Source organism: Colletes gigas, unplaced genomic scaffold (genome assembly GCF_013123115.1).
Source record: "Colletes gigas isolate AHSC1104 unplaced genomic scaffold, ASM1312311v1 Colletes_gigas_Sc00032, whole genome shotgun sequence".
NCBI classification, from domain to species: Eukaryota; Metazoa; Arthropoda; class Insecta; order Hymenoptera; family Colletidae; genus Colletes; species Colletes gigas.
This window is the reverse complement of record NW_025106661.1, coordinates 1,029,947-1,042,034: the sequence shown is the minus strand read 5'-3', so window position 1 is coordinate 1,042,034 and position 12,088 is coordinate 1,029,947. Positions and strand designations below refer to the sequence as shown.

At 31.8% G+C, this 12,088-nt stretch overlaps 1 protein-coding gene and 1 non-coding gene across 2 annotated transcripts; both read right to left on the bottom strand.

The window, feature by feature from the left end:
• Positions 1 to 691: 691 nt before the first annotated feature.
• Positions 692 to 6,598, bottom strand: LOC122402048 (protein suppressor of forked). Its single transcript, XM_043404556.1, has 13 exons — positions 6,454 to 6,598; positions 6,137 to 6,328; positions 5,922 to 5,954; positions 4,299 to 4,396; positions 4,052 to 4,205; positions 3,733 to 3,966; positions 3,274 to 3,657; positions 2,938 to 3,184; positions 2,779 to 2,848; positions 2,582 to 2,678; positions 2,230 to 2,488; positions 2,017 to 2,151; positions 692 to 1,906 (listed from the first exon to the last, which is right to left on the bottom strand). The coding sequence occupies exons 1-13, from the start codon at positions 6,475 to 6,477 to the stop codon at positions 1,692 to 1,694; spliced, it is 2,142 nt and encodes a 713-aa protein (XP_043260491.1). The 5' UTR covers positions 6,478 to 6,598; the 3' UTR covers positions 692 to 1,691.
• A 667-nt stretch (positions 6,599 to 7,265) lies between these two features.
• Trnan-guu lies at positions 7,266 to 7,339 on the bottom strand. Its single transcript has one exon. It is a non-coding gene; the product is annotated as a tRNA-Asn (tRNA).
• Positions 7,340 to 12,088: the final 4,749 nt, after the last annotated feature.

Here is a 12,088-nt window from a genome sequence, read left to right as displayed (position 1 = left end):
TTATTGGTTAATTATTATTCGAATAAGTTTACCCATTTTTGATTCATGTATTCATAAACGTCTCGGTTTGTTTATTACCGTCCTAAATAATCCTGCTCGTACCAGGTATCTCGTGTGATTTAAACCGATTTCATTCTACGCATGCAAATTAGAAATCAGTCACACGTCGTGCACTGTATTTCCGTGTAAATGGCTTTTTGTCCAGAGCGTGTGAATGCAGTTGACGAAAGTTACATCGACGTATGCAGATTTCAGGCGTCTCTAAAGTTTTCAAAACAATTTCAACGGCGGACCGCAACTATTTTCGCAGCTCGCAGCCCAATTTACCGCGAGCCCAGCGGGGCCATTACCAGCCACTCGAACTGGGAACGGTGATCAAAGTTTAATTGCACCCTTATCGAGCAGTTACACCTGCTAACAAACTTCAACTTGCGTAGAAGCAACTGCGATGACGAACTATTTAAGTTCGCTGTCGCGCGAATGTCCCCGAAACATTGACTTGAGAATAACGATGGAAAAAATACCCGACCAATATGCTGTGCAACTTTCATGTTATTCGATAATTTTATTCATAAAGGAAAACAGTAATAAGCGCAATTCGATTGAAAATATCATTGCAATAGGATGCTAATCATTTATTGGTCCTGTACATCGAATTATACAGATCGACTTAAGTGTACAGCACGCTGGACAAATGCATTGGGACGAATAGTTTCCTGAAATTGTTTTCTGTATATATTTTGCTGGCAACGTGCCATTCGAACACTTTATAAACTATTAAACGACAAATTGAGTAACAAATTTAATAAATATCAAAGAAATATGTTTACACGTTCAAAAATTAATATAGATATTGAGATAAACAGCAGCACGAGAAAAGTATTTGTTCGAACACATTTGTTCGATGGCGTATGCCACATACATCGTTCTGCGAACGAAAATAATAAATCGCTGTTTTCCGACATCGTGCACTTTATGTAAAGATGCCACGAATAGCAATCGTCCAAAATAATACAATTCCTATTATACAATTTAATTACAATAATGCGCGATCGTGTCATCTCGATAAAAATGTGCCAATCATCGCTTTTCTTAAATATTTGCAGCAACAGGTTTCTAAGGCCTGAGCAGATACTTCTCACATATGTATAATCATCGTAAATAGTAGTGTAAAAATTAAATTTTGATCTTATACTTATACTAAGTTTATAATTTTGTTAATTTATAGTGTACAGCAAAGTAGGGAACGATGCAATGAAATTCATTTATCGGACATTCCCAATTTTGTCCTCGTTTCGATTACAATTCGATATATCGTATGCGATATATATAGGTAACAATGTAATTAAATTCATCTTTCGAACATTTTCAATTTTATCGTTGTTTCGATTTACGATTCGATATATCGTATGTTGATGAACACATCGGAACAAAGACGAAACCAACAGTGTAAAGGTAGGATTTCTGAGTACATAGTACTCAAAATATCGTGCTCAGTGTCACATAAGAAATTTAGTAATCGCTTATATACGTAACGTACGCTTTTCAATAATAATAGGTTTGTTCCTTTAGAAAATGTTCCTCTTCCAGAACAAACGGAAAATGTAAAAATATATATGATAACATGTATCAAATTTCTCGAGAATACATAAAGATGATAGGTAGCTCTTGTAGGTTATGTCATTTTATATTCACTTGACTCGTTTCTGTTGTCTTTGGCGATATATATCGTTTGCAGGTGGTGGTGGTAAATCTTCTTCTTCGCTGTCATCACCACCTAGGCGCGTTCTTCTGCGCTTCGATCCGATACTGACTCCATCGTTACTTTCATCGACGATCCAATGCACGGACTTCGCGAGATCGAACAATTTTGTGTCACAACCATTATCCGCTATCGGTAATGGAGCTAAAAAAAAAAGAAATAAATTTTATTAAACAGCATCTAAAATAATCTTCGCTCGCTTTGTTAATTTTATAGAGATTACAAATAAATGTGTGAAAATAGAAAAATTTTACCGTGGTCCGGTAATTGAATTCGATTAAAGACGTCCATGAGCAAGTCAACAGCCACAAATGGTCCCCTGAAACAACCTGGTGGTGGGAGCATGGTACATAACTGTGCTGCGGCTGGTGGTAATGGGAAAGAACCGCCTAAAATAAAAGAGAGTAAACGGGTGCAACTTATTCTAAATATTCGTAAATATAAAATACTTTAGTAAAGATACTCACCAGGTACTGGATGTTCTCCAGGTAGTGGATTTACTTTCGGTTTGTAAGGAATCATTTGTGATAAATCAGGCCTAGGTAAAGATGCAATTGCCTCTTCTGGATCTGGAATTCGTGGTAATGCACCAGCTGTACTTCTAGTAACACTAGATACTTCCATATAGCCAATAGATCTTAATTCCATAGGAGTACATGGGTACAAATCCAAAAATTTATATCTATCTACTAGTTGTGCAGTCTCTTTGCCTTCAAATTCTTTAATCTAAAACATAATTCAGTATAGATAATAATATAATCTACATAAGAAAAATGTATGAAATTTATGTTAAGTATTAATTAATATTATTATTAATACCTTTTCTAATACAGCACTGCGCCTCTTTTCAACTTTAACAATACTAGCCAGATCTCCGATGTTAGATTCAAATTCTAAAAACCGATTCCAAATGTCACTACAAAAAAATTTTGCAAAATTAGATACTGGAACAAGTCCTTCGCTCCATGAATATGTTCACATCAATAAACTCGTAAATAAATACACTTATTACGTACACTGATTTTTCTGGTTCTAAACTACCAGAAGATAAAACTCGTTCAAACAGAACTCTCGTATTATTATCCTCTGCAAAAAAAATAGTAATGATAAAGCTATAAAATTATAATGATAATATATCAAAATAATTCTCATAGAAATATCAGTATACATCTTACCATTTAAATGTGATAAATAATCGATGTAACAAAGTATATAGTCAGGATTATCTCCAAATTTCTTCAAACCCAGTTCAAATATTCGGAATGCAATATTTTTATCTTTGGTACAATAATATTCCATTAGCGCAGCAGCTACATATACATGATGTTTGCATCTTGGATCTTCCCTAGCTCTTTTAAAAACTGTTCTAGCAGACTTTATACCTTCTGCGCGCCTAGCAAACTTCATATATTGAACAAATGCCTATAAGAAAAGTCGATTTAATAGCATTATTTATTGATATTGAAATAAATGAATATAAATCCTAATATTAACGAAAATGAAATACTAACTAAAGTAGGATCGATATCGGGTATATCGAGGAACTTTTGATATATTTGATGAACTTTCTCGTATTTTACTCTCCCTTCTTCAAAATCTGCATGTGCAAAATATAGTAACATATTCTTTGATAACAATGTACTTGTAGCCCTTTCAAACATAGTGGCTGCTTCATCGCTCAAATTTTTTGCGGCGTTTACATCTCCCTTTTCCGTTAATATTTTTGAACTAAGTTCTAGAAAATGTGCAGCTTGATGCCATACTGCAGGATGGTGACCCAAACATAGTAAGCACTGTTCAATCGCAAACATTACTCTCCTAGCAACTAAAGAAGTGTCTTCTGTTCTTAAGGGGTTACTGCGCTCCCAAGCAATATATTTCTTCCATAATTCAACCTACATAATACAAAAGTAATTTCATTATAGACAAATTTCTTTTCTACTGCATATGAACATTGGTTCAAAGAATACCTGTTTGACTTCATCTGGATGACCAGTTGGAGGTACGCTTGGAGCACTTCTATTCAATCCTCTTGTTACAGCTTCCAACTCTTTAGCGACGCGTCTTGCATTCATATAGTCCCTGGAACGCTCAATTGCCATTTTCTCTGCAATTATTGGATTAATATTTTGTTCAAATGCCATATAATCTTTCCATAATTGTTCCATATTTATCATAGGATTGACAACACCACGTTGATATACCTATAATTTAGCAATATTAATATGTTGTCAGATAAATCAATTGGTATACATTGTAATACACTTCCAAACATATGTGATTAGGTACCTTCCGAACAGCACTAATTTTTTGATTCTCTGCATATGAACCAACAGCTTCAACGCTTTTTAAAAACATGACATAGTCATTCCAAATACTGTAAGAATGTATGTCCATTCCAATTTTATCCAATGCAAAATCATATGCTTGTGCCATCTTTTCCCTATGAGTATATTTTTTTTTGTTTATTTATGTTGATGAATTTATGAATGTACAATTGTTTGTTATGAATCTCAACACAAATGTAAATACTTACTTATACGTTGCAAGACTGGCTTTTGTTTCTTTGACATAAGAAAGGTACAGTTTCCACAACTCAATATTTAAGATTTTCATGAGGCACCTTTGGAAAAGCTGTCAGAGAAAAGAAATATTTTAGAGGCAATGTAAGGAAACTATACCATTCACACGAAATCCACTCAAATGTGGTTACAAAAGAACATATCTACCACCTTACTTACCCATAGAGGCAAGTCTTTTTTATACACATATTTAAACATTATCAACAATACCAATAAGAATCACAAAAATATCAGGAAGTAAAAATTCAATAATTTATTGATGCAAATTTTTAATACAATCACTACTACAATATTGTTTGTATATAATGGGAGAAATAATAATGCACCAATGCATCAATTGAGAATGGTTTATTGCATAAACATATGATTCAATTGTTAATAATTAAGAGATGAAGTTTTTAGACATGAGATTATAAAGGTAACATAAAACAAACCCCTTAAAATAGAAAAAGTTTATTTATTTTTTGCAAATGGGGTTGATAATAATTATATTTCACCTATGTGGGATCTAGAAATGAATGATCCCAAAACATGACAAAAAAATTTAGACAGTGCGAAGCAACACAAGGTGATTAGAATAATAAAACTACTACATAAATGATTAACCATCTGTTTTATGCGAATATTTATTAAAATAGATATTAATGTATCATCACCTTGTGCTACCTCTATGTAGTTTTCACAATATTTGAGAATATTCCTCAAATATTGTTCATGGGAAAAGGTAAGTTATGTAATTTTCAAAGCTTATTTGGAAAGCAAATATGTATTCTATCAAGATCTTTTCTAAACCGTTATGCGAAGATATAAATGTACCTTGCATAAATATTGTTCCACTTTTTCAACAGTGAATATTTATTTATAATAAGTTTATTCTGTACTCGACGTAATAAAATTTATACGCTGTATGAAATATGAATTTTATCTTCAAATAAATATAATCCAAGCACAGTGAAGAATGTGTTGCAGGAAGGAATATAAGGCTGTTACATTCAGGAAGTTGCCTTCGTAAGTTGATTTACATTGACAACTAATTCTTTATATTTGATGTATCAAATACATTCTATCTATGGCATTTTCCCAATTATTCAACAAAGAAAACAACCTCCCAAATATATCAACAGAGCAATCATTAATCAATGAAATATTTGCTTATGGTGAAATATTGTTTTTATTCACCTCATATAATATGCAAAGTGCTTAGAATCACATTGTATGATGGTATTTGATCACAACGAATTAATAATAACCTGTCAGTGTTACGCGTAATCCTATTACACTAGAAAAATCATAGAAGACTTTTTAATATATCAATATTTAGTTAAAAATTTTTCTACCATATATAATGGTTATTTGAAGTATAACTACTTTCCATTAAGTTATAAACATGCATATAAATATAAATCTGTATTAAAGAAACAATTCACCCAATAGTTTTCAATTCATATTGATAATGAAAACTGTTTGCACGTAACTTCAAACAAACAACTTAAACATACATAACTGTAAGTTTGGCAATATATAAAGTGTAGTTATTAAATTTTGAAACTTAGATTAGACAACTAATGTTAACATACCTTTTCCACCTTTTCAAAGTTGCGCATTTTCATCTGAAACATTCATCAAAATTACGAAATAAGGTTTTGTTCCCGATTATTTTAAACATCCATCTAAATTATGTTGTTCAACATAGACATTTAAATGAAATTCATTTGATTGAAATTTTTTTGAGCATCTTGAATCAATCTTATCTATAATAAATATTATCTGATCAAACGTATAAAAGTTTTACCTCTTGTTCAATATAAATCTTCCAATAACGACCAGCCGAAGGAAATACAGAAACGAGCTTCTCAAATACTGGTCTTACTTCTGTAATAGGCCTATTCTGTGCTTCACGGATGAGGATGCTCCACGCTTCCAAATCATAGGGCGAATCATCTACCGTTTTTTGAGCACGTTGCAATTTTTCATTTCCCCAATCCTATAAATAACAGCGAATACCAATACAATTCACAATACAAGTATCGTACAGAATATATTTACATAAAAGAAGTGAGGTTATGTATACGCAATGCGAATTACCAACACATTTTCCAATATACTTACGAATTCCGTTTTATTCTCTGTCATTTTGTAACAGTTTAAATGTCACAGATGTCCTATAAAAAAAAAACTTCTACGATCGAAGAGAAAAACAACCGATAAAAATTCTTCATCAACCAACTCACAATTGCCTATAATCTTTGGTAAGCAGCGCTGTTCAGAATTTCGATTATGTTCGATACATCGTTTCTAGAGGTCGATCGATATCCGGGCTACCTGCGATTTGCGATTGTTGCCATCGAAACGAGACATGTTTGGAACAAAAAATGTGCTTTGAAAAAACATTTGTTAATTCGGAAGTTTTGTAGAAATATGTCATGTATATTTTTCTGTGTGGAGAACGACTGGTACGTAATGTTTGGTAATGTAATTCAATGTGTGTGACAATATAAATGTCACTGTAAATTGCGTATAATTTGCTTAATTAAAAACGTTGGATTTGGTTCAAATTGGTTAACATCAAAAACATTCTTACATTAAATTTTAATTTTGATGCCGTCAGATTACTTTAATATATCATGTATATACTACAAAATGTAATGTGAAGTCGCAATATTCAAGTTACTTATAAAATTGCAGTATCGTTTAAACATGATATTATCGATGTAAGAATACATTTCATTAAGTTGTTGAATATTTTCATTTCTTTCAAGTTTGTTTGCCTAAGAAATTAAAATCTTGTAAAAAAATAATTTGTTTCATTCCTCAATGAAATAAGTTTAAAGTAAAATAATTATAATGATTATTTTATATTATTCTTATCTGTAATAAATCTTATTTATTTATATTATTTTTATCTGTATAAAAAAGAGAAACGCCCCCGGGTGGGCTCGAACCACCAACCTTTCGGTTAACAGCCGAACGCGCTAGCCGATTGCGCCACGGAGGCGGTTGATCTACTGTTCTAAATATTATATGACAAACTACATAGTACTAAAAAATTTTCATTTATGATAATATGAAATATTTATCATCAAAACTAAATTTTACCACAAAGAAATATTATTCTTATTATAACATCGCATTATTCGATCTTATTATTATTATCCAATATATTAGTAAGAACAAATATGCGTGTATATGTATAATCAGTTTCAGAAATTATACATGTGCAGTTTGGAGATGCAATGATAGAAAAGAACGTAAATAGATTCTTAAATATCTAAGTCAATTATGCTTTGTTTGAATATGTTAATGTATGGTATACTAATAGTAGATATACTTGAAAAAAGAAAATAATACTTTTTCTGACATTCAAAATAAATGTATGATATACTATGTGCAACAGAGATATACATTTCAGAAGTTTCTTATTTAATAATTCTGAATACGTTTAATTTTATAAACAACATTTGTACTATATTAATCTAGTTATAAAAACAGGAAAAACTTTTTTATATTTAATATTTGAATCGTTAAATTGACACTTAAGGTAATAGAATTAATTTTTTGCAATTTTAACTTTCGTTGAATTGTGTGAATATACAATAAGTTCGATTTTTAATAATTATTTTTGCATGCATATTAATAGTACCATAATACGATACTTGTGCTTCCTAGGTACATTTATTTTATTCAACAACTGTATAAACAATTTATGTATACTAAAGAAAATGGACATTTCATAAACAGTAAAGGCCTCGTAGCCCCTAGCACTGTCTATTTTGCCTAATAGATATTATGGACTTGCCTATGAAAAGGTTACAAGCCTGTTCATCGCTCGTCAATTTCATTTTGCTTCTAATTCGATCCGAGCAATCGAAAGAGGACGTTTCGATTTTCGAGCATAAATAAGTATGAGAATTGAAAGCTACTACCGGCTCGAGTGTCGGTCACGATCGAGTCAAATTTACTGTGACGAGTTCGTCGATCAGCCTGGGGCAGAAATTCAGCATTGATCTTAGGCGAACACCTACCTGCTGGTACTGTTATGCCATAGAATCCCGAGTGGATGCTCTTTGGTTTCTCATCATTTTGCAGACAATGTAATATGAAACATTGATGATATCGGGTGAATTGTCTGAACTTTATTCAGAACTTTATTCTTGACATACATTCGATATGAAATGGTCATAAAAAAATGGATAACATAATTCTGCTACTTTAAAGAAATTGTATTTGGAATCTGTATTACGATAAATATTCTCTTGAATCAAAATCTAGAAAACAAGATGAAAAAATCTATGAAAATTACTATTAAACTAATTTGTTTAAGAAATATTACTTGTTAATTTGTTTTAAATCTATTATTTTTAAATACAAGCGATGTTAAGAGTTTTGGAACAAGGGGATTACTTTTAAAAGAAATTTAAATTAGGAATATTTGTAATTATGAAAACACAACACGAAAATTTAATTCTGTAGGATAATCTTCAAACTTTACCCTTTTAAGTGCATAGACTACCAGAAATAAATCTGAAAATACTAGTATATTATTGTATCTGTTGTTGTAGGAATAACTTTGATAAGATTTTATCTAATATCACTCAAGATAAAGCATTTACTTTTAAACTAAAATCGTAGTAATATGAAAGAAGAATCTTGCGAATATTCAACGTGAGAACGATGACATGGCGTACAGTTTTTCGTCACGCTCGATCTTTCGCGGAGATTCATTATACACAGAGTTCCAAAGTCAGAGCAGATCGATTAACACATCAATTTGCATTTAAGCGTAACTAACTTAATGCAGGGCACAGATGCATACATGCAAAGTAAGCTGTGCCTTACAAATGATGGCTCCGACTGACGACCATTTGTTATTCGTGTCCCGAACAAATTTCTATTTTGCATAATGGACTAGACTCTCGTTCGCTAGCGACTCCCGCTATCAGGTCGTATCTGAAGCTGTTCAAGTTTTTTTCAAAAGCCACAAAAGTATTTCGTAGCTCGACTTATTATAATTTTGTTTACTGCTGATCGTTTGTCATTTCGGAAATCGGGCGAGTTTTTGTATAAAGATTCGCGTGGCTCGAGCCGAAATGACGGAAAATGTTGAAGTTTAAATTAAGACAGTGGCCGACGGAGCAACGAGGTGTCGATAATGAATCTCAGCGTTAATTAGCCCCCGAAGGTGAGGCGATAGGTAGTCGGTCGTGGCATACCGATATCTTCTTCTCAGTCTCGCGCACACATTGCAAAGCAAAGCCTAACTGAAACGTCACGCCACTTGTTACTCGTTAGTGTGCACGATGCCATCTTTACTGCCGGCCACTCGGTCGAGTTACTCCTTCGGCAGCCTCGTCGATACCGGCTCACGGTCCTGTAATTAACAATGTTCTCCGCCTTTATCCGGCCTTGGCCAGGCCGAGCTTCTTAGACAGATTTCGCCGAAGATGTGACTTATCGTCCTCTCGATGGCGACCCAGGCCGTTTTAAACGGGGACACGCATGGCTGGTTGCTGCTACTTTCGATGGACAAACGAGTTCGGTGGATTGTTCCTTCAATTACAGGGTTCTCGGTTTAATCTTATCAAAGTTATTCCTACAACAACAGATACAATAATATACTAGTATTTTCAGATTTATTTCTGGTAGTCTATGCACTTAAAAGGGTAAAGTTTGAAGATTATCCTACAGAATTAAATTTTCGTGTTGTATTTTCATAATTACAAATATTCCTAATTTAAATTACATTTAAAAGTAATCCCCTTGTTCCAAAACTCGTAACATCGCTTGTATTTAAAAATAGTAGATTTAAAACAAATTAACAAGTACTATTTCTTAAACAAATTAGTTTAATAGTAATTGTCATAGATTTTTTCATCTTGTTTTCTAGATTTTGTTTCAAGAGAATATTTATCGTAATACAGATTCCAAATACAATTTCTTTAAAGTAGCAGAATTATGTTATCCATTTTTTTATGACCATTTCATATCGAATGTATGTCAAGAATAAAGTTCCGAATAAAGTTCAGACAATTCACCCGATATCATCGATGTTTCATATTACATGCTTACGTTTATATTAAATGCTTTTATCTTGAACGATATTAGATAAAATCTTATCAAAGTTATTCCTACAACAACAGATACAATAATATACTAATATTTTCAGATTTATTTCTGGGTAGTCTATGCACTTAATACGGTAAAGTTCTCGGTGGGAAACAGAACAAATAATTTGTACTATGCGGAGTGAATTTGATTTTAAAAAAGGTTACACCACTATGGTGTAGGAAAATCTTATTCTAATTGAAAGACAGATATTGCTAATAACAGGTCTGCTGGATAAAGAAAAACTTTTTTAAAAAGTTTCATCACTAATGAAACGTATTAAATCTGTATTCGTTAAATCGAGGTTTGACAAGTAGCGAGATTATAATATGAATTTAGTTGATCAAGGCATCTGTAAGTTTAAATCTCCATTTTTTAATGGTGAGCAAACACGATCATCCACTCTTTACTTATCATAATATAATATAACCTCGTTTGTCGTATTCTATAGAATACGTGCAATCCACTTTTAAAGTTACAGTTTTCTGAGTTTTTGCTTCAGAGCCAGGTGGATAAATATTCTTGAAAACATTTATAATTGAAATATAAATTAAAACATAATAACGACTTATCTACTGAACGATGATTTTAATTAATATAAGACATTGCATGTAGTTTTCTTCGTTTCATGTTTCGTGACCTTTAAATAATATAGGTGTTACATCAAGAAATTAATCTAACTTGCCTTAGATGCGATCCAATGCGATTGTTTCTTATATAAACTTTTATTGAAAGGATATAAAGAGAATGATAAATGATGATGAAAGATGAGTTTCTGTAAACATGTAGTGAAAAGCATAACTAATAACGTGGTACACAAATTTATTGTTGCACACATAAATAACGTTTCTGGGCAAATTTCAAATGTTTTATTGCGTTTACTATTTACGATTTTTTCTGGGTTATTGCAATTGGTAAATGGAGTTTTACTTTAATTTCTTCTACAGTATAAAATATATACATATTTAAAATTTTTCTTAAGCATAGCTTCATTCTGATGAATAATAGTTTTCCTTTTTCTACTTGTACTAACTTTTCGGGTTCGTATGTAATGTTTTCTTTTCTTAAAGATTTTTTACTAGCATAACTTTTACAAATCCATTCTATCGCAATTAACTATTTTGTTCTTGACAATTTGTGAAAACTTAAAATACATTTATTCAATGTCTTTAATTTCTAAATACGTCAACAGTTAACTATAATTTTACCCGTAGAGAAAGATTTATTTATGCCAATAATTTGAACTGAAAATCCTTCGATAGTTTTAATAATTTTACTTTTCGTTCGATATCAATGCATTATCTTTATTGATTTAAAAAAATGTACTAATCGTATCATTATCTTTTGTGACTCTACTATTAATTTTAAAATGTTTATATTTAAAAATCGTGTTTCGGTCAAGAGTATGGAAAATATGGATAGGTTCGACGAGTTTCTTCTTGGAGTTCAGTCTTTTCAGGATTTGAACTATTCATGATATCAACTTAGCATTTGGTGCACTGAGCATTCCAAAATACTTGTTTTCGAAAATCTCCAGAACTTGTAAATCTTCTTTCCGATCCAGTAACGCGTTTAACTTTACAAATGGGAGAATTTGTGAGATTCCCAACGACTGTTACACGAATAGCACAATTCTTGGCCG